Source organism: Corylus avellana, chromosome ca7, assembly GCF_901000735.1.
Source record: "Corylus avellana chromosome ca7, CavTom2PMs-1.0".
NCBI classification, from domain to species: domain Eukaryota; kingdom Viridiplantae; phylum Streptophyta; class Magnoliopsida; order Fagales; family Betulaceae; genus Corylus; species Corylus avellana.
The window spans coordinates 29233722-29255496 of NC_081547.1; the positions used below are offsets into that span (position 1 = coordinate 29233722).

Consider the following 21775-nt stretch of genomic DNA (forward strand, 5'->3'; position numbering starts at 1 on the left):
TTTTCCCATGGAGAAAATTTAAGGGAAGTTAACAATTTTTTACACAATTTGCAAACTAACACGAACTTATAAGTATATAATAAATATGTAGTTTTCACACATTAAGAGACCCATGACAATTTTATAAATTAGATTATAAAAAATCCATCCAACCCAAATGTTCACAAATCAGAATGTTATGAAAATGATATGGTCTATTTAAAATGCATGTACCAATAAAAATGTATATAAAAATTACATATATTTTAAAAATTCCTTCAACCAGGTTGGAATAAAACTTTATCCCAATAATATCCTTACGTTTTTTTTTTTTTTTTTCAAAGCTTCTTCTTTTTTCGACTTAAAACATTTTTAGGTTCCGTTTACTTTGACGTTTCTATCGGAAAATATTTTCAGGGAAGTCATTTTCTCTGAAAATGTTTTATGCTGAAAACATTTTATGGCGTTTACCGCGTGCACAGAAATTCAAAATTTGTTTATATATATATTAAATTTTAAATTACGAAAATGTCATGACCAAGTTTTAGAAATGTCCAAAGCGAGTCCTGCAAGGACCCACCTAGACCCTATTAGGACCCTGTCGAGGTCAGCCTGAGACCCTGGCAGGACCCGCCCAAGACCCGATAAGGACATTTCTGTAATTTAATGTTTAATATGATTTTGCGTACACCAAATACTGAAAAATGTTTTACAGGGAAATGTTTTATGCTGAAAATGTTTTTCGACAACTGGGACCCGCCTGATTTTCTGTACATGCCAAATACCGAAAAATGTTTTATAAGAAATAATTTTCAAGGAAAATGTTTTCCGCTGAAAATATTTTCCGATGAATCCTAGACGACTCCCAGTCAAGTCCCAGCTGGGTTTCCAGCAGGTCCCAGGCAAGTCCTGATGGGGTCTCGAGCAGGGTCCCAGTCAAGTTCCCAGCAGGTTTGGGCGGGTCCCGTTTAGGTCCCGAGCAGGTCTTGGCAGGGTCTTGAGTGAATCCTAGGTGACTCCCAATAAGTCCTGGGTGGGTCCTGGGCCGGTGAAGTCCTGGGCGGGTCTTGGCAGGATCCGTCGATTTAAGAATGAGATGCTCAAAGTCGAAAAATAGTTTACAGTTTTGAACAAGAATAATTTTCAATAAAAAATAAAATATTTTCCATTGACCACTATTATTGCGAAAAGTACGAAAATTACGAAGTTTTTAGTTTAACATATTTTTCAAAAAAACTACTAATTTTTGGTATTTGGCCATCACCTAAACTATGGGCAGTTTGCCCATTTGGTTCGCAAATTCACATTGAAAGTAAGAATTTTGGTTCGCAGTTTGCCCATGTGGCATCTGGTTTGCTTAAATCCCACTTCACATGATATTTTTTTCCAGCATTTTCCAAAGTAAAAATTTTATTGCATTTTGCAAACATGTCAACCATGGAAATACACAAGAAATGCAGTCTAGACAACATTTGATTACCGTAGTTTATCCAATATTCTTTCAATCTTTTATTACAGTAATCTTATATTACATACCTTCGGCCTTCCATCTCAAAATTATTAAAGAAAAAACACAAGGCAACACCGCTCCCACATCAGCCACACGATCAAATCTATCGGAGCAAACTAAAATTCAGCCAACCATTCATGCATACTCAAAAGTCAACATCCAAAACAGCTGGAATACATCGCTAGTCACACAATAAGAGCTCGTAAAGCCTATTATGTTGAATTCGTTTTCAAAATTTCGAAAACAAAAAACGAAAGCTAACATACAAAATCCTAATCGGCTGCCAGTACTTCCAGAGATGAGATTAATTCAACTGCCAGTTGGAATTTCAGTTGGGGCACCTGAAATTTAATCTCTTGGATTTCTTGGTTGGCATAAACCTATGGATGGAGGATCCTCATAATTCCCCTGCCAAAGAGGGAGGGAGGCTCGAACCTCTGTCCTAAGAAGACCCCTCTCACAGCCCCTACAATTTTCAGGGATCCAAATCTTTTTAACGTAAACATTTGTTCTATGCCAAGGATAATAAAACCTTCATATATATATATATAGTTGTCAAGTACATTAAGTACACAAACATGCATGGTCACAATACTGACAACCTTGAAAAAAAAAAAAAAAAAAAACCAGACACGTACGCCGAGTCACTCCCTAACTACATTAACATATGTAGCAAACAACTTGGAAATACATTAATTAGTTAGCTCCTTGTCCTGAACTTGGACTCATCAATTGGGATACCCTCTTCAGCAGCACGTTCTCCGCCAGGGTTGTCCACGGTGCTTAGACCACCCTTGCGACCCATCTCCCGGTACCCTTCTGGCCCGAGCTGCTCCCTCCTTGTCTGCCCTCCTCGGCTCCTCCCTTCCGTTACACAAAAGTCACAACAAAAATTAGTCAACCAGGCCAAAGTAGGAAACAAGCACAATATATATACGTGCAAATTAAGCATATAAATTAAGAAAACATGAAGCAAATACATATATAGTTTATTAATTGACCTTCAGCGACGTGTTCCTGGGCTTCAAGGCTTTTGCCACCTGTTCCAGCAGGGATCACAGTCTCTCCCTGCTTGGCCCTGGCGTCAAGTTCAGCTCTTTGCCGTTCCGAAGACATGATTCTCTTTAATTTGTTGGAAACTTTTCGCTAAGTGAACCTAGCTAATGCATGTTGTGCAAAAACAAAGTTGGCCCTGGCGTCAACTTTTCGCTAAGTGAACCTAGCTTTAATATGACACACTGGGAGGGAAAAGCATACTGAACTCGATGACACGTGGATAATGATATGGCATCTTGGGAGAAAGGCCTAGGTGACACGTTGCAAAGAGAATGACACGAGTTGTGGCTTTGTGACAACGATGTGAAAGAGCCCCATTTCCATGGCACGTATGCATGCATGTCTTGTTTCGGTTGGAGACTCATGCATTGATGCTGAATTTCGCTATTTGAAATGTTATTTTGGATGTCTATTGGAGGAGCAATCGGAACTACAGTGAGATAGATATTTTCCGAAGAATAAAGAGAAAAAAATATTATAATTCTCAATTAATTTGTCTAAGTAAAGCTTCACCCAATTCTAGAACTCGGTTTAACTAAAAAAAGACCCACTAATTATGATCCAATGCGAGTACAATTTTGTGTCAACTTACCGGGGTCTGCAGCTGTAGAAATGAGTGCCCCGTACTAAATCAACAAGTGTCAAACCCGTATGCATCACGTCAAAGGAGCATTATTATTATTGTTGAAGCATTAATTATTCATGCAGAAGCCAAGAACGAACATCTAGATGCTAAACCTTGGAAAATGTCATGTTTTCTCATCTTCAGTTCCTTCAGATGACAGGAAATTTCGATGCAGATTGGCATACGAGGAATATGTTATCATGTTATTTTTAAATAATGTAGCTAAACTGTGTTTCAAAATCAAAAAAAAAAAACCTGTGAAAAAAATTCACTTGAAATGGAAAAAATACCATAAACGCAAAGTAGCACCCTTTACCCAAATCAATTTGTAGGTAGAGCTAAAATTTTCATCGCCAATAACAAAATAAAAGAAAGAGCGTGCAATATAATTTATTATTTCATCATTATCAATCTACTTCTGATCATTCCTTGCTTTTCCCAATATATAGGTTTGTTATAATTCCAAATTCACATTAAAAAAAAAAGTGTATTGGTGGAAAATAAAAATTATATATATATCACATCACATGCATGCCACCGGCTCACCGACTGTAGTCATATGATCAATATGAATTGAAACAGGCAATTATGAACTGACCACCGGCTTGGACCAGCCACAATACCATTCATTTAGGGGCAAAAGATAAGAATATCCGAAGGAGTTTGTTTGGTAGACGATTCAAACTCTCTCCCTTTCACTACTATTTTGCAGTTAATATTTTATTTTATAATATTTAATTGTGTATATAATATCACATCATATATTTCCTTTATTTTACCTATTCGGTGGTAAAAAAAAAAAGACAAAAGAGACGGCGAAAGAAGACCCAGTCTCACAACTAAGAAGAATATCATAGTAGAGAGAGATAGAGTGATAGACATATTAGGAAGAGGAAACAAAAAAGAAGAAGCAAAAGAAGCACTAAAAAAAAAAAAGTAGGGGAAAGGAGGCGACGAAAAGAAGACCCAGTCTCCAGCAAAGCGCCAGACCAGTAAATGTGTTTGACCGTTCAACGAGTACAGTCACAAAATACCCACCACCCACTAGGCCACGGTTATTTTCTTCTTTGACTTTAGTTCGTTGAATATTATTAAACACTCGCAATGAGAGCGCGTGTATGTACTACCAGTCACCACTAGCACAAGTACGGCCGTTAGGACCCAGTCAGCGCGCCCAAGTCAAACGGGCTTATCCCTCACGCTCTCCGTAAGTTCGTCCCACAACGTAGAACCGCAAAAGAAAAAAATAATTGAATTATTGAAAAGAAAAACGAGAAAATTCCACCACTCGAACTTAGTCAATTGCTTTGTCGTTTACTTTGCAATTTCCATGACTATATCTACGTACTCACCTGAGTCTCCCTCCCGAAGGAGCGTCTGCTTGCACTCTGCATTTCACGGAGAAGAAACAAAACCCTCAAAAATCTTAAAGGAACAAACTGCAAACATGTCCTGCGCTGCAACGGTCTTAAACTCCCCCATATTTTCTCCAAGAGTTTCCTCAATCCTCTGCAAATCCTCGACCTCCTGCTCTTCTCCTAGAGTCCTCCATGGCCTACCACCAACCCCATCACGATCATCGTCATCTTCAGCACCACGACCACCATCACCGTCTTCATCGTTACCCTTTTCAGTCCGCTTTGATAAACAGATAAATGGGACTAGTAGTAACAAGAAGGAGTCTTTGGGTTCGGTTGGGGGCGCAGTTTCGAAGAGGAAAAGGCCGGCGATGCTTGATATCCCGCTGGTGCCATCGGGTTTTGACGTTGATACGCCTAGAGGTGCGGAGAGAGTAGTGGACGTGGTGGACGTTGAAGATGATGGGTATGCGCTTTATTGTAAGAGAGGAAGAAGGAGAATGATGGAGGACCGCTACTCGGCTGTCGTTGATCTTCATGGAGATTCTAGACAGGTAATGTCAATTTAGATTCTGTTTTGGTTGCTGCAGAGGAAATAGAGGAAAATAAAAGATTTCTTAAATTGTTTTTATGTGTCTCCAAAAGTATTTAAGATTTGGATTTTGACTTTTCGTTTAATTTTTAGCAAATTAATCAACATGTTTAATTTTGATGAATATGAAGGTACTGAGTTCTTTTGTAAAAGATTCAAATTTGGCTGATAGCCTAGTGATTAGATATCAATAGTGGATAACATAAATTGCAGAATATAGAAAAATGTTTGGATAACTTTTACTACACAAAATTTGATAGATGAATTTAGTTATTTAGTAACTGGAGTTAATTATGTCAGATAGACTAAAAGTCAGGAACTTGTAAGAAAAGCTTTCAATAGAGAAAGATAAAGAAAAAAAAAAAAGTATAAATTGTGTAAAATAGTATATTCAATTGGCTTTCTTTAGTTCTTATAACCTGACTTGATCATATCCTATGATTGCAGGCTTTCTTTGGTGTTTTTGATGGACACGGGGGTGCAAATGCTGCTGAATTTGCAGCGGATAACATGGGTAGGTATATAATGAATCAATCGAAAAAGATATCTCAGGAAGAAATTGTGGAAGCAGTCAGAGATGGTTACCTGACCACGGATGCCGAATTTATGAAGAAGCATTCTGGCGGTGGTACATGCTGTGTGACTGCTTTGATACAAGAAGGTAATCTTGTGGTCTCAAATGCCGGCGACTGTCGTGCGGTTATGAGCCGAGAAGGAGTTGCTGAAGCCCTCACATCTGATCACCGGCCCTCCAGGGAAGATGAAAAGGAGCGAATCGAAACCCTGGTAAGCAGAGTAATAATGGTGTACAATTTTGTCTAAAAACATACTTTTGACTTGCGAGGAAATTGTAGCTAATCAAAGCTTCGCGACAACCATTTTGCAGGGTGGCTATGTGGATTGTTACCAGGGTGTTTGGAGAGTACAGGGGTCTCTTGCTGTATCGAGAGGAATTGGAGACCGACATCTCAAACAATGGATTACGGCAGAACCAGAGACAAGAGTGTTAAGGATTGAGCCAGACTGTGAGTTCTTGATTCTAGCCTCCGATGGTCTTTGGGACAAGGTTAATAATCAAGAGGCAGTAGATGCGGTTCGCCCTTTGTGCATGGGAGTAGAGAAGCCGATGACGGCTTTTGCTTGTAAAAGGCTTGCTGAGCTAGCAGTAATAAGAGGCTCCATTGATGATATAAGCGTGATGATAATCCAATTAGGCCATTTTTGATTCATGATTTCGCTTATAGTTGTCCTGCAAGTGGTTTTTAGGAGAAACTTGCAGCTTGTTATTAAACCTCTGCTAGGATTTTCCCAAAAAAAAGTGTAGATCTTAGTATTAGTATTATGCTTGCACTTGCAATATTAAGGGATATAAAACATATATATATACTTCTATTCAAAATGAATAGAAAGCTTATTTCACTCCATATTCTGCCATTGCAGCTGACTTTGTTCTGCATATTTCTCTCTATGAATGTGCCGTTTGCAGTGGAATGAAGGGAGAAAGAAAAGTGAAACTTTCCCAACGTTCTGCCTCTTTAAATTGGCAAATTTTGCATTATTGTACACAGCCGGTGGAACCGAAGATACTGTTGTTTGAATGGCGCTTAATAAGCATCAAAATACATGTCTTATCACAAGCTAATTGACACATGAAAATTTCCTTATGTTACGCCGTTCAAATGTCATCTTGTATTTCGGTATTAAATATGTCAAATCAAACTTTTTTCTACTTATGATAAAATTGGGGTTATTGATTCACTGTTATTAAACCGATCTTGTGCTGCCACATGAAGATATCCTCCGTTCAAACGACATGTATGATTGTATGTTAGTGGTTTGGTTTTGTTTAATTTGATATGGACCGTTGATGCTAAAATGTTTCTAAGTCTTAAAAGTAAAATATTGAGTTCCAATTGACCCGAAAAAGCGTATGAGTCTATTCGCACTCAATCTAATTAGGCGACATCGTGTTTGTGAGTCTGTGACAGTAAATTTGGTACAACTTGAGTTACGTGTGTCAAAATCACGACATAAGAACATGAAAAAGCTACCTTAGACACGCCCAATGTGGTTATTGAGTGTAAGCGATACTTATGGGCTCAAAATCTGTTATTTTTTCATTTGAATTGTCATTTCAAGTTATTTTCCGTCAATCTAAGGATTTTTTTTTTTTTTTGGGGGGGGTTGGGCAGCTAGAGTTTCCTCTTTCCTAATTCATGATTCCTTTTCTCTTCATATCATCTTTGATTAAAATCACATAAAATATTACGACAATCTTTAATCAAATTACCAATATTTTGTGAAATATCAACTTTTTATCTATAACCTTTTTTTTTTTTCTTCATGATCCGTAAGCTAAATACACGCCCATTGGTATTAAATCATCGATCTTACCATTCTTTCAATTATTGTGGAAGGAGAAAGAGACAATTCTTCTTATTCTTAAAAATAATAATAATTTTTTTTAAAAAAAAAAAAGGCAGACAAGAAGTGCTATATACTATAAGAGAGCATCTGCTGTGTGGTCGTTGCACAAAAGCCTGCCAACTTTTATGCAAACCACTCAGCATCCAACATATTATCTATTTTAAAAATTTGCAAGAAAAATGTATGTTTGCGAAGTATAGGATTAATTTCCCACACAGCCATTTAGCCACCGTCAATTGAATCGAACCACCGCCCACGCCCACGACTAGATTCCTCCGCCCACCGTCCAGTCGGATCTCTCTCCCTCTCTCACTCCACCGGCATGGGTGGCCGTGGGGTGGCGCGAGGTGGCGAACCGCCCCCATCTCCGTCTGCCATCCTCTACATTTATTTATTTATTTTAAATTAATAAAAATTAATATAATCAGGTGTGAATGTTTATTTCTTCTTAGAGTGTTCTAACTGATGTGGCAACCACTGAATAGTTTGCACAAAACCCCTGTTTTGTACACAGACCACCTAGAAGTTATTCTCATACTACAATTATCTTACAACACTTGATGTGGTTATTCCAATTAACTTTTTAATTTTTTTAACAAGAAGATTTAATTATTAATTGGGATTGTCATATTAATATTGTGAAATAAAAATATAATGTATAGCATTACTTGGGACATTAATTAAAATGTTGCACTTGATCTCTATTTTGCAGCCAAACTCAGGGCCTAAATTCTCAGAAAAGCCATTGATAATCGTCAACCAGATCGTTAATGTTTATAGCATTACTTAAAAATTACGTGGGAATATATTCGCGACGTCATTTAAAATGTCGCACTTGATATCGATAGTGCAGTTAAAAATGTACTACGACTACATATATAATTTTTCCAGCCGAAGGGACAGAATGTCACACGGGTCGGGTCAAAAAACCCAGCAGCCGAAAGGCACAAATAAAGGTTAGAACTTGGAAGGATCGACTAAGGAGTCGTTGGACCCATATCAAGATCCGACCCGGACTCTATAAAACCGTATCAACCAGATGCCACATCTCGCACAAAGGCCACACCTTAACACGTCTTTCCTCTAAGGGAAGATTCTTTTTTTTTTATATAGCGCTTCTCTTTTGCTTTCCTTGTGCCTGTGCGATCTCTGCTTCTCGTTATTCCGTTGCAAACACAATCTTCTTCCATTTATTTTTCCCAAAATCATAGCTTCCATTTCTCTATCTCTCTCTATATCTAGCTGTAGATCTCTCCCTCTCCTTCGCTCAGAGGGTCCCAGGGTTTGATCGCTGCTTCAGATCTCGCAGGGATTCGAAACCCCCGCGAGCTTCGATCTCTGCCTCGCAGCTGGTATTCAATCACAGCCACAGATCTGAGCATTTGATAACTCGCCATCGATCTGAGCCACCATGGCGGCCGCCAACGCTCCGATCACCATGAAAGAGGCCTTAACTGTCAGTTCTCGCTCTCACTTTCCTCTTTTTTTGGCTTCGATTCGATGCTTGCTCTTTGAACTCTATGCATAGTTTGAAATTTTAACTGTGTTTTGAGCTGAAACGGCACTGTTCTCATAATTAAGAAGTTTAGTAATCTCTTTTTGTTAAATTTCGTTTCTGGGTCAATTTACTGTGCTACAACTTTCTGCGATTTGCTATTTCAACAGTGCTTTTAATGCTCAGTCTTTATGGAATTTTATATGGATTTGAAATTTATGGTTTCTACTCAGATCTGTTAATTATTACATTCTTTTGAGGTTGCTTCATAAGTTATTTCATAGGCTATAATTTCACTATCTATTTTTGGACCATATTTAGAAAATTGAACCTGAGTTATGGCTTATGTGATCTGATGTGATTGCAGTTACCGAGCATTGGGATCAATCCTCAATTCATTACGTTTACTCATGTTACTATGGAATCGGATAAGTATATATGTGTACGGGAAACGTCGCCGCAGAATAGCGTTGTTATTATTGATATGAGTATGCCAATGCAGCCTTTGAGGAGGCCTATTACTGCAGACTCGGCGCTTATGAATCCAAATTCCAGAATTCTTGCTTTGAAAGGTAGGATTAGTTATCGGTTATGTACTTGCCTTGTGGATACATAATTGTGTGTGGAATTGCTGATAGGATTAGAATTCTGTTTGTTGCCGCTCATGCCATGCGATCATAAAACTTCAGAAATTGTGGTTCTCATTTCTTTTCACATACTGCTTGACATAGTTCATGTACTTCTACGTTAATATTATAATCCATTTTGTTCTGATGCAACTAGCAGAACCAGTGGTGTCATGCCCGGTTTTACTCCCTTGCCTACTTTTCCTTGCCACCTACATATCTTGGCTCTCCAGGTTAAATGAGAATATTACTGTTGGGATGCTAATCATGAAACTCCCTAATGTAGCTCATTTTTATGTTTTTTGGTGATAAAAACCAATATATACATATGTGTACATGTATATGTATGTATTTTTGGTTTGTGCATGCTTCTATTATTCCTTGGTCTTATATTGTTTTGGCTCATAAAACTGTGACATTCTTTTGAAGCCCAACTCCAAGGAACCAATCAGGATCATTTGCAAATCTTTAACATTGAGCTGAAAGCAAAAATAAAATCTTATCAGATGCCTGAGCAGGTGAGAACTTTAATTTCGTATCATCTTCATTACAGTTTGCGATACTTTGATGGTCCACTTTGTTCCATTGAGATTGATATCATTCAACTAAACCAACTCTCCTTGTGTTGTTTACAGATCGTTTTTTGGAAGTGGATTACACCAAAGATGCTGGGCCTAGTGACACAGACCTCGGTATATCATTGGTCAATTGAGGGTAAGATGTGTTTATTTATAATCTATTTCAGTATCATGTTGCCATAGTTTTTCAGGTTATAAGATTCATGTTATGTTCAAACTGTTTACAGTTATATGGTCCTCACTGCATCTCTAATGTAGGTGATTCTGAACCAGTAAAGATGTTTGATAGAACCGCTAATATGGCAAACAATCAGATAATAAACTACCGATGTGACCCTTCTGAAAAGTGGCTGGTTTTGATTGGAATTGCTCCTGGTGCACCTGAGGTATGTTACTATTTCTGTTAATGGCTATACAAAGTTGATCGCTTCACTAAGCCAATGTGCTCTACCTCAAATGGTGCTTCCTTGCTCTTTTAAGAATGAGGTGGAGGGTGAGATTGTAGATTCAAAACCCACTGGGTGCATGTGTAACTTCCTAACAACAGAAAAGTTGGCTACATCATTACTTGCCAAAAAAATGTTACATCAATGCTCTCATGTATGAAGGACACCTGATGGTTTTTCACATCTAAGGGAAATATAGAGAACTGCTATTTCCAAGCAAAAACCTGCTTTGCAGTAAAAAGCTAGTAAATACATGATAGTATCACATGTAATTGAACCCAAGCTGCTCCAAGCTATCTGAGCCTGATCTAGCCAACTTGGCCTGAGAAGTTCCTAAATGTGGTTGGGTGCTTTGCAAGTTTGCAGTCCCTGGTTTAAACTGCCATGTGTCCCTGGTCTTGTTTTTTGTTAAACTTTTGGAACACAGTTCAGTTTTCCTCTCTCCTGCATACAAGCACTTAGATCCAGCCATTATATTATTTATGAGTCTTGTTTTTCATGCATCTTTTTATTTTTAAATCTCGTGATTTGTAGATGCTACCCCATGTGTAGAACTATATGATGATTTTTACTCTGACAAAAATTTTCACGACTGTCATGGTATTATGGTTTGATTTCCTCATGTGATTTTGTTTATAGAGGCCACAATTGGTTAAAGGGAATATGCAACTTTTCTCCGTTGATCAGCAGCGTAGTCAAGCTCTTGAAGCACATGCTGCATCATTTGCCCAATTTAAGGTGTGGTGGTTTCCCTGTCCCAATCCGTTTTCAACATTGCATTGACTCACAAAATTTCTTTTAGAAGTAACAAAATTCATTAAAAAGTGTAATATGTGCACATACACACAATTTTATGAATGTTGGCTAAACTTCTTTGTTTTTACAGGTCCCAGGAAACGAGAATCCTTCTGTTCTGATTTCTTTTGCCACAAAGACCCTCAATGCTGGACAGATTACATCAAAGTTACATGTTATTGAGCTTGGTGCCCAGCCAGGTAAATATACTAGTTCCAATTACCTTTTATTTGTATTTTTTTGTAGTCTTTAATTGGCACGCCTATAACTGTTTCATATTCCTTCATTTCTTCCATCCATCCAATGTTTGATTCTCGTTTCAGTAAAATGAGGTGTGATGTATCCTTGTGTTGTTTCCACATAGGGGGTGAAGGGCTATGTTTAGAAAGGAACTTTGATGTAACTGAATCTGTTATGCGCATGGTTGAAATGTTGTGAGTTTAGCTGCCACGTTCCACATTTTATACATATGTAATTGCTATGTCCAAAAAAATTGTTCTTCTCTCTTTGTTATTAATATTCGGCCTGTTATACTTCTTGAAAGAAGCAGCTAAGAGTACCTTTGTTCTTTTGCCCTTTTGCCCTAGAAACAAGAAGAGATTGTCAAGAATGAAAATGCATATTTACTTTTGGTGGTAATCAAATATATATATATTTTAAAATTATAAAAAAGAAAAGAAAAAGGGATTTGGTCTGCTAGAATGGTAATGGAAATAGGCATCTAAGTCTTAATATTCATGTCATCTGGACTGAAATATTGATAATAACTTCTGCCTGGACAAATTACCAAAAAAAAGCCTGGACAAGTGTGGCTTTGTGTTGTAAATTATGGAAATTTTAGTGGAGGAAGGGGAGATGAGAAAAATTATGGAAGATAGTTGTATAACTGTTTTCACATGGCTGTACTTTTGAGTTTTTTTTTTTTTGGGGTGATTTTAGGGATGTTGGACTTGGACTAAATTATTTAACGTTTATTATGTTTGGGCTTGTCAAGATAACTATTTTAAATGTTTACTATGTCTGGACTCGTCGGGATGTGTTGGAGTTTATGAAAGTAGGAAGTAGGAAGTCAATCTTCTTATTACTTATCAAAAAAAAAGGAAGTAGGAAGTCAATCTATGAGCACTTATCAAAAAAGTGGGAATCTGGAGGCAGATTGAATCAGTTTGCAGAATTTATAGTTCTTACTGACAGCTATCTTTCTGTTTTTGTTGGTAGGGAAGCCGTCTTTTACAAAGAAACAAGCAGATCTTTTCTTCCCTCCAGACTTTGCAGATGACTTTCCGGTTGCAATGCAGGTATCAAAGTCGCTACTTCTTGCTACTTGTCTTAGTAAACAGCAGCATAATTGTTACTCACGAATTCTTTAATTGACAGATATCCCAGAAATACAGTTTGATCTACGTGATCACCAAGCTTGGGCTATTATTTGTGTATGATTTGGAGACTGCCTCTGCGGTATATAGAAATAGAATTAGTCCAGATCCAATATTTTTGACAGCGGAAGCTTCTTCAGTGGGAGGTTTTTATGCTGTCAATAGGCGTGGACAGGTGTTATTGGCTACTGTTAATGAACAAACAATTGTGCCATTTGTCAGTGGCCAGGTATATTCACAGGCTTGCATTTTCCTTCATTCTATTATGGGAGAATTACTCTTGTGTTTATAAATGTTTTCTTTTTATTTTCACAGTTGAACAATTTGGAGCTAGCTGTCAATCTTGCAAAAAGAGGGAATCTTCCTGGTGCTGAGCAGCTTGTAAGATGATTCTTGTTCTATCTATTTTATATTATTAATTCTGTTCATTCAGATAATTCCACAACTCATGTTTTGATCACCGAAATAGGCCAACACTAAAAACCTAACAATTCCTACGGATAAAAATAACCATTAACGTTAAAACTTAGTTGTGCATTTAAGGTAGTGATGCAACCATGCCATGGTTTGGGATTTTGCTAATGCTTTGAAAGATTGGTTTTTGTAATGATCAAGGCACTCTCTTTATACAGGGTTCTTATAAAAAAGTTCTCTCTCTTTTAGTGTGAAAGTATCTAAAAGGTTTAAATACTGTGTAGATTGTCTAAGCATACTAGTGCCGCCTCGCCCTTAATCGCAAGAGTAGAGATTGATGTGTGTCATGTTTGATCTTCTACTCTTATTCTGTTATGCATGTCCTATGGGCATGCATTATCACTGTTGCAGTTAGAGCCTGGGGTCTCACGGTGATGGACACAATGATGTTTTATGTTGCATTTCATGACAGGTCACACACACACACACTTCTAATTAGGTTCTCTTGTTGTTTAACTGGTTATGCATGAATATATGCTTATAGTCCATATTGTTTATTGCTGTGTGCCTTCCTATAATACTGAGAACATAGGGATGTGCGCTATTGGGTGTCTCAGGTTGTCCAACGTTTCCAAGAATTGTTTGCCCAAACAAAATACAAAGAAGCTGCTGAGCTTGCTGCTGAGTCTCCACAAGGACTCCTCCGTACGCCTGACACAGTTGCCAAATTTCAGGTTTACATTTTGCTTTTCCAATCCTACATATTTTATTAGTTGCTGCTTATATGTTGATAGCTTCAACACTGTTCATCCTTGTGTATGTCGTGCATATGTTATTATGTCTTCATTTGATTTCTTGCAAATCAGAATCTCACTGTAAGGCCTATTTAAGACCTAAAATAGTAGACGTGCTTGTTTAGAGAGGAAACAAAATACATATTTTGCATGGTCCTCATTTGCAAATTTATAAAGGATGGGTAGAAATAAACACCTTAATAAACCAAATTAACATGAAATGTACTCGATCAGTTGAGATTTGATGAAATCTTAGTAGCTACTAAGTTTTGTGTTCATTTTCCCTGCCTGAATGGAACATTTCCTGAAATAGACTTGTCATATGAAGTTGACATTTTGCTCTTTTGCAGAGTGTTCCTGTTCAAGCTGGGCAAACGCCACCCCTGTTGCAGTATTTTGGGACACTCTTGACAAGAGGAAAGCTCAATGCATTTGAGTCATTGGAATTATCACGTCTTGTTGTGAATCAGAACAAAAAGAATCTTTTGGAAAATTGGTTGGCCGAGGATAAGCTGGAATGCAGCGAGGAACTAGGGGATCTTGTGAAGGTTTGATGTGCAATTTGAGATTTAATCATTAATATAATTTACTGGATGTCTTGTTTACTTTATCCCAAAGCTGCCAGATTTGAAGTTATTTTCTTGTTTACATATTGGTAGTTCTGTTTCATTGTAGACTGTGGATAATGATCTTGCATTGAAAATATATATTAAAGCCAGAGCAACTCCGAAAGTCGTTGCTGCTTTTGCTGAACGGAGGGAGTTTGACAAAATTCTAATATACTCAAAGCAGGTGAAGACATGCTTTTATTACTACTGTTATTGTTGTGATTATTAGTATATTTTAGTGTGTTTTTCAAGTTATTTTGTGGTCTGAGCGTAACATTGTTCCTTTGTTGCTTTAGGTTGGGTACACTCCAGACTATCTATTCCTTCTGCAAACCATTCTTCGTTCAGATCCTCAGGTATTGCATTGTATTATCTGTATGTTTGTATGTTTTGTAAGTTTGAGTACCTTAAGACCGAAAGCACAAGCAAATCACAAGTTCTATGGGAGTCAAACCCTTTCTTTTCATATGTTTGCCAACAACCTTTTTCTTAGTAACTTCTGTTTTGGTATTAAATTGTTTTTAGACCAGTTTTATGAAGACAATTTTAATCCAGGAAGACTTTGCGTTTTTTTTTTTAAAGTATAGAGCTAATATTTATTTTTGGAATGCAGGGAGCTGTTAATTTTGCGTTAATGATGTCTCAAATGGAGGGAGGTTGTCCAGTTGATTACAATACCATAACAGATCTCTTTCTTCAGGTTTGTTGATTGCAATGGTGCTTGAGTTGTTTTATTGATTTAATAATAAGATTCGTTTATTCTCCATTTGTATTGCTCTAGTTTTTGTCACTCTATCAACAAGCTTCATAGGGCATTAATTAGTTCTCATCGTTACAATATTGCAGAATGTTAATCGATAAATGAGGAGGAGAACTAATAGTTTTTTTTGCTTTCTGTGCTTTGTGTTTTATAGAGGAACTTGATTCGTGAGGCGACAGCTTTTCTATTAGATGTTTTGAAGCCAAATCTTCCTGAACATGCTTTCCTTCAAACAAAGGTTTTATTGACCACCTCTTTCTTTGTTAAGTTTATGTGACTTCTGTTTGTATAATTGCACCCGGTTGCAGCACTTTTAACACTTTTTATATAGGTCCTGGAAATCAATTTGGTAACTTTTCCAAATGTAGCTGATGCTATATTAGCTAATGGAATGTTCAGCCACTATGATCGTCCTCGAATTGCCCAACTTTGTGAAAAAGCTGGTCTTTATATGCGAGCTCTGCAAGTAATGTCTTCTAGCAGTTCTTTAACATTCTTTTTTTTTTTTGGCACATTTAGTTAAAAATTGTTGTTAAATGTTTCACTTCTTGTGCAGCATTACACAGAGTTGCCAGATATTAAACGTGTCATTGTGAATACGCATGCAATTGAGCCACAGGTTTATGTACTCCAGTGCTTATATCTTTTGGTGTTTGATGGATTTTTTAAACTTCCTACTGATTATGTGGTTCTTTACAGTCACTTGTAGAGTTTTTTGGCACGCTGTCACGAGAATGGGCTTTGGAATGTATGAAGGACCTTTTGTTGGTCAATCTAAGAGGCAATCTTCAGATAATTGTGCAGGTACACATCATTGTCTTGTGTAATTGGAAAAGTATCTGATTAGTAATTTACTGAAGCATGCTTATATACCTCTGTGCAGGCTGCCAAGGAGTATTGTGAACAGTTGGGTGTTGATGCATGCATAAAGCTTTTTGAGCAATTTAAGTCGTATGAAGGGTTATACTTTTTTCTTGGTTCATATCTAAGCTCCAGGTGATCTATTTTGTTAAGAAGTTCTTTCTCTTTGGTGGGTAATGGCATGTCCATTTATTATTGGCTAATTCATTTTCATATATGAGACAGTGAGGACCCCGACATTCATTTTAAGTACATTGAGGCTGCTGCTAAAACTGGTCAAATCAAAGAGGTCGAGCGTGTTACGAGAGAGTCAAATTTCTACGATCCTGAGAAAACAAAGAACTTTTTAATGGAAGCTAAGCTTCCAGATGCTCGGCCGCTAATTAATGTTTGTGACCGTTTTGGATTTGTCCCGGATCTCACACACTATCTGTACACAAACAATATGCTTCGTTACATCGAAGGTTATGTTCAAAAGGTATGAGGTTTGAAGTCTTATTTGTGATGCATTGAACATTCGCTAATGCCTTACCTGTTATATGAATTTTACTTGTTTCTTGCCCTTGAGACTTTTTTGTCGCTTTTGATAGGTGAACCCTGGTAATGCTCCTTTAGTTGTGGGGCAGCTTCTAGATGATGAGTGTCCTGAAGATTTTATCAAAGGCTTGATTCTCTCTGTCCGTTCTTTGCTTCCAGTGGAACCCCTTGTGGACGAATGTGAGAAGAGGTGGCGTCCCAACTCTATTTCATTCCTTTGTGGTTCTCACTCTCATTTCTTGATTTTATTTCTTATGTTTTCTTTGTGATATTTAGGAATCGACTTCGTTTGCTCACTCAATTCTTGGAGCATCTCGTGAGTGAGGGAAGCCAAGATGTTCATGTTCACAATGCTCTGGGTAAAATCATCATTGATAGCAACAACAATCCAGAGCACTTCCTCACCACCAACCCCTACTATGATTCTCGTGTTGTGGGTAAGTATTGTGAGAAACGTGATCCTACCCTGGCAGTTGTGGCATACCGGCGAGGACAATGTGATGAAGAGCTTATTAATGTCACGAATAAAAATTCTTTGTTCAAGCTGCAAGCAAGGTTTGTGACTTCTTTTGGTTATTTAGTTTGTCTTCAATGGTACCTGTGTTTTTTCGGAGATTTATTGACTCAGACTTTGGTTGCAGATATGTGGTTGAAAGGATGGATGGTGATCTTTGGGAGAATGTTCTTAACCCTGAGAATGTCTATAGAAGACAGCTTATTGATCAAGTTGTATCTACTGCTTTGCCCGAAAGCAAGAGCCCAGAACAAGTTTCTGCAGCTGTTAAGGCTTTCATGACTGCTGATCTGCCTCATGAATTAATTGAGCTCCTTGAAAAGATTGTGCTTCAGAACTCCGCATTCAGTGGGAACTTTAATCTGCAAAACCTGCTCATTTTGACAGCTATCAAGGCAGATCCATCTAGAGTTATGGATTACATTAATAGACTGGATAACTTCGATGGACCCGCAGTTGGGGAAGTGGCTGTGGAAGCCCAACTGTATGAGGAAGCATTTGCAATTTTCAAGAAGTTTAACTTGAATGTTCAGGCTGTCAATGTCTTATTGGATAATATCCGGAGCATTGAACGGGCTGTGGAGTTTGCATTCCGTGTTGAAGAAGATGCTGTTTGGAGCCAGGTGGCCAAGGCTCAACTCAGGGAGGGCCTGGTGAGCGATGCCATTGAGTCATTCATTCGTGCAGATGATGCAACAGAATTTTTGGATGTAATTCGTGCTGCTGAGGATGCAAATGTTTACCATGACTTGGTGAAGTACCTCCTGATGGTTAGGCAGAAGGCGAAAGAGCCCAAGGTGGACAGTGAGCTCATCTATGCATATGCAAAGATTGATAGGCTGAGTGAGATTGAAGAGTTCATTCTCATGCCAAATGTAGCAAATCTCCAAAACGTTGGTGACCGGTTATATGATGAAGCCTTATACGAGGCTGCAAAAATAATATTTGCCTTTATATCTAACTGGGCCAAGTTGGCTATCACACTTGTGAAACTGAGACAGTTCCAAAGTGCAGTTGATGCAGCAAGGAAAGCTAACAGCTCAAAAACATGGAAGGAAGTTTGCTTTGCTTGTGTTGATGCAGAGGAGTTCCGCTTAGCTCAGATATGTGGGCTCAACATTATTATACAGGTGAACTGTTGCATTCTATTTACTTTCTATGAGTTTTGAAGGTCTGTTTTCATTCAGCTTCAGTTGCAGGTTTGAAAGATGGGCCCTGCAGAGTATAACGATGAAGCATTTGCTTTAGTGCTTGGCTGGGGTCAATGCTTGATATATTTTTTTGTTGCATATCCAGCATGTTCTAGATTGATAATTCATAAATTTATGTAACCGTTAACTCAATTTTGCTCTATTCTGCCTTCAATAGGTGGATGACTTGGAAGAGGTCAGCGAATATTACCAGAATAGAGGATGTTTCAATGAGCTAATCTCTCTTATGGAGAGTGGTTTAGGTTTAGAACGTGCACATATGGGCATCTTCACTGAGTTGGGAGTTCTGTATGCTAGATACCGTCCCGAGAAGCTTATGGAGCACATCAAACTGTTCTCAACCCGTCTCAATATTCCAAAGCTTATACGAGCCTGTGATGAACAACAGCATTGGAAGGAACTCACCTACCTGTATATCCAATATGATGAGTTTGATAATGCAGCTACTACCATAATGAACCATTCCCCCGAGGCATGGGATCACATGCAGTTTAAAGATGTTTCGGTTAAAGTTGCTAATGTGGAGCTATATTATAAGGCTGTGCACTTCTACTTGCAAGAACATCCCGATCTTATTAATGATCTTCTCAATGTACTTGCACTTCGTGTGGACCATACACGTGTTGTTGACATTATGCGAAAGGTATTACTTCTGCAGGTTTATGATCTTATTGAGATCTAAGTTGACAACTTTCTTTGCATGGCTCTAACTCTGTCAAGTTTTTAATCATGTTACATCAGGCTGGTCACCTGCATCTTGTGAAGCCATACATGGTTGCAGTTCAGAGTAACAACGTGTCTGCTGTAAATGAAGCGTTGAATGGGATATATGTTGAGGAGGAGGACTATGAGAGATTGCGTGAATCAATTGATATGCATGATAACTTTGATCAAATTGGCCTTGCACAGAAGGTGATGTGCAATTATTTTACTTTGTGGTTCTTTTTTAATGGGTCCAATTGCGTAGGCCTAATTGATATGCGTTTGAGCAGATTGAGAAACATGAGCTACTTGAAATGAGGCGTGTTGCTGCGTATATTTACAAGAAAGCGGGCAGGTGGAAGCAGTCCATTGCATTATCAAAGAAAGACAACCTTTACAAAGATGCCATGGAGACAGCCTCACAATCCGGTGATCGCGAACTTGCAGAGGAGTTACTTGTTTACTTCATTGAAAAGGTACCTAGCAAAGTCTAAAAAATGTATACTCTTTTACGGATTGAGATTTAGATAGGTTTTACTTGGCTACACACCTTCATAGGCACTGTAAATATAATGAGAGAATGATTAGGTATCTACTTTTGCGTTAGCCAAAGCTTTCTCACTCATAGTATGGTTAGTTTGCAATGTTAGTTGTGTTGGGATCTCTGTTCTACTTCCTACTCAGTCCTGGTGGATGCAGGGGGATGTTGGCATGTGAAGGATGTCAAACAATCAACTTTCTAGATTTAGAAAAAGTCCCTCTTTTCTTTCAGCTTTTGCTTTTGCTTTTGCTGTTCAAGCATGATTGCATCTAATGAATGAAGGTGTAGATAATATATGTTTATTTATAACTTTATTTTAATTTGTGTTGTATGTGCTTGTGCAGGGAAAGAAGGAATGCTTTGCTTCGTGTCTCTTTGTTTGTTATGATTTAATTCGGCCGGACATTGCTCTAGAACTTGCCTGGATGAACAATATGATCGACTTTGCTTTCCCATATCTGTTGCAGGTGATTTACTATATCATTTATACTTCAATTACATTCTCTTATGTTGGGCCTAAGCTTATGTTTAGGTGCTTTGTGTGCCTTGTCAAAGGTGAGTATTGAGCTCATGCTTGGCACAGATCATTCGTGGATGTAGGGTTGGGTGTTACTGAATTATGTTTCTTTGCTACATTATGCTTCTGTTGTGTTGATCATTCAAGTTCGTGCTTTGCTAGTAAGATTTTTAGTCTTGTGTTGGGTACATGAATATGCCCCTTACTTGCATCGGATTTGGGAAGGAGGAAAAGGTTTGGGAAGACGGGTGAAGAGGGTTGGAAAGATTTTTTGCTTCTGTGATACCCTTTTGTTTACAGTGGGGTGCTGTAGAAACATGGACGTCCTGTTTGAAATCTGATTTACAATTAATCTCTTGTAGTTCATCCGTGAGTACACCGGAAAAGTTGATGAGCTTGTTAAGGACAAAATTGAAGCTTTGATTGAAGTTAAGGCTAAAGAGAAGGAAGAGAAGGATGTAATTCAACAGCAGGTAATCATTTTAAGGCTACTTTTCTGTTGATGTACGGACGATAAGTTTGATCATTGTTCTGGGCTTTCCTGAGAGTAACATTATCATTTTTGCCTGTGCTATGGATTTTTTATAAATTTCGAGTGCTGGTATTATTTAGCGAGTCAAATATTTTCCCAATTATATGTTTTAGCCACCATGTTGACAGTCTCCCCTTCTCTTTCGGCATTCTCATCTTTTTTGTTTAACAATCACACAGTGGCTTTGATTGATGAGATGGGTTTTCTGTTGCAGAACATGTATGCTCAGTTGCTGCCTCTTGCTTTGCCTGCACCTCCAATGCCTGGTATGGGAGGTGCACCAGGAATGGGAGGATATGCTCCACCCGGTATGGGTGGAATGGGGATGCCTCCCATGCCACCCTTTGGGATGCCTCCAATGGGGAGCAGCTACTGATACGCAGGCAAATTGTTCGAGCTGAAGTTAATGATGTAAGTTTAGAGTATAGGGATGAGGGCAACCAATCAGTTATGGCATGTTTGTCTTTTTCATTGCGTGGGGTTTTGGTGCCTCATTTTTTCCCTTGTTCTGATGGGGTGAAGGTGTAGTTTAAATAATGTCAATTGTTTTTTTGTCACAAGGGTGTGGATATGTGTTGTAATATTCTTTTGGTAGCAGAGGCATTTTTTGAGCTGCCGGTAGAGGGCAAGCTTGTGGATTCTGTATTTTATTATTTTTCTTGTGGTCCAGGAATCTGTCAGTTATAGTACAAAACAATTCTTATCGATCATCAACTATCGGTTTGATATATTATGGCTATGTTTTGATTACAGCTATTTTTCTTGAACGTATATAGCCTGCTGCTCGTATTCCTTTGAATGATTTATGTATTTAGTGCAATGAAGTGACACATGAATGAGTTTTGTTTTCTTATTTTTATTTTTTAACGGCAAAAAAAGAAGTATTCTGTTGGACCCATTTTATCTGGGTACGTGTTTTGA

At 38.0% G+C, this 21775-nt stretch overlaps 3 protein-coding genes across 3 annotated transcripts; 2 read left to right on the forward strand and 1 right to left on the reverse strand.

The window, feature by feature from the left end:
- Positions 1–2100: 2100 nt before the first annotated feature.
- Positions 2101–2678, reverse strand: LOC132188579 (em protein H5). The gene is made up of 2 exons (XM_059603078.1): positions 2491–2678; positions 2101–2353 (listed from the first exon to the last, which is right to left on the reverse strand). Exons 1-2 carry the CDS (start codon positions 2603–2605, stop codon positions 2190–2192), a joined length of 279 nt encoding a protein of 92 aa, XP_059459061.1. The 5' UTR covers positions 2606–2678; the 3' UTR covers positions 2101–2189.
- Positions 2679–4551: 1873 nt separating this feature from the next.
- Positions 4552–6479, forward strand: LOC132188216 (probable protein phosphatase 2C 25). The gene is made up of 3 exons (XM_059602626.1): positions 4552–5082; positions 5568–5906; positions 6007–6479. Exons 1-3 carry the CDS (start codon positions 4618–4620, stop codon positions 6343–6345), a joined length of 1143 nt encoding a protein of 380 aa, XP_059458609.1. The 5' UTR covers positions 4552–4617; the 3' UTR covers positions 6346–6479.
- A 2181-nt stretch (positions 6480–8660) lies between these two features.
- Positions 8661–21606, forward strand: LOC132188299 (clathrin heavy chain 1). Its single transcript, XM_059602722.1, has 30 exons — positions 8661–9003; positions 9410–9614; positions 10098–10186; positions 10304–10382; positions 10505–10632; positions 11332–11430; positions 11579–11687; positions 12706–12785; positions 12865–13092; positions 13179–13244; positions 13895–14011; positions 14422–14619; positions 14747–14863; positions 14976–15035; positions 15293–15379; positions 15594–15677; positions 15771–15905; positions 15996–16058; positions 16139–16243; positions 16323–16435; positions 16526–16778; positions 16891–17027; positions 17114–17392; positions 17479–18481; positions 18720–19205; positions 19304–19474; positions 19555–19740; positions 20150–20272; positions 20685–20795; positions 21069–21606. The coding sequence occupies exons 1-30, from the start codon at positions 8959–8961 to the stop codon at positions 21228–21230; spliced, it is 5118 nt and encodes a 1705-aa protein (XP_059458705.1). The 5' UTR covers positions 8661–8958; the 3' UTR covers positions 21231–21606.
- The last annotated feature ends 169 nt before the right edge of the window (positions 21607–21775 follow it).

Bases quoted from the DNA above. Each gene is read 5' to 3' on its own strand.
- LOC132188216 (XM_059602626.1), top strand. From the start codon at position 4,618: ATGTCCTGCGCTGCAACGGTCTTAAACTCCCCCATATTTTCTCCAAGA. The intron at 5,083-5,567 runs GTAATGTCAATT...CTATGATTGCAG, and splicing joins TTCATGGAGATTCTAGACAG to GCTTTCTTTGGTGTTTTTGA. The intron at 5,907-6,006 runs GTAAGCAGAGTA...ACCATTTTGCAG, and splicing joins AGGAGCGAATCGAAACCCTG to GGTGGCTATGTGGATTGTTA.
- LOC132188299 (XM_059602722.1), top strand. From the start codon at position 8,959: ATGGCGGCCGCCAACGCTCCGATCACCATGAAAGAGGCCTTAACT. The intron at 9,004-9,409 runs GTCAGTTCTCGC...ATGTGATTGCAG, and splicing joins CCATGAAAGAGGCCTTAACT to TTACCGAGCATTGGGATCAA. The intron at 12,786-12,864 runs GTATCAAAGTCG...TTTAATTGACAG, and splicing joins ACTTTCCGGTTGCAATGCAG to ATATCCCAGAAATACAGTTT.
- LOC132188579 (XM_059603078.1), bottom strand. From the start codon at position 2,605: ATGTCTTCGGAACGGCAAAGAGCTGAACTTGACGCCAGGGCCAAGCAG. The intron at 2,354-2,490 runs GTCAATTAATAA...GTGTAACGGAAG, and splicing joins CCAGGAACACGTCGCTGAAG to GGAGGAGCCGAGGAGGGCAG.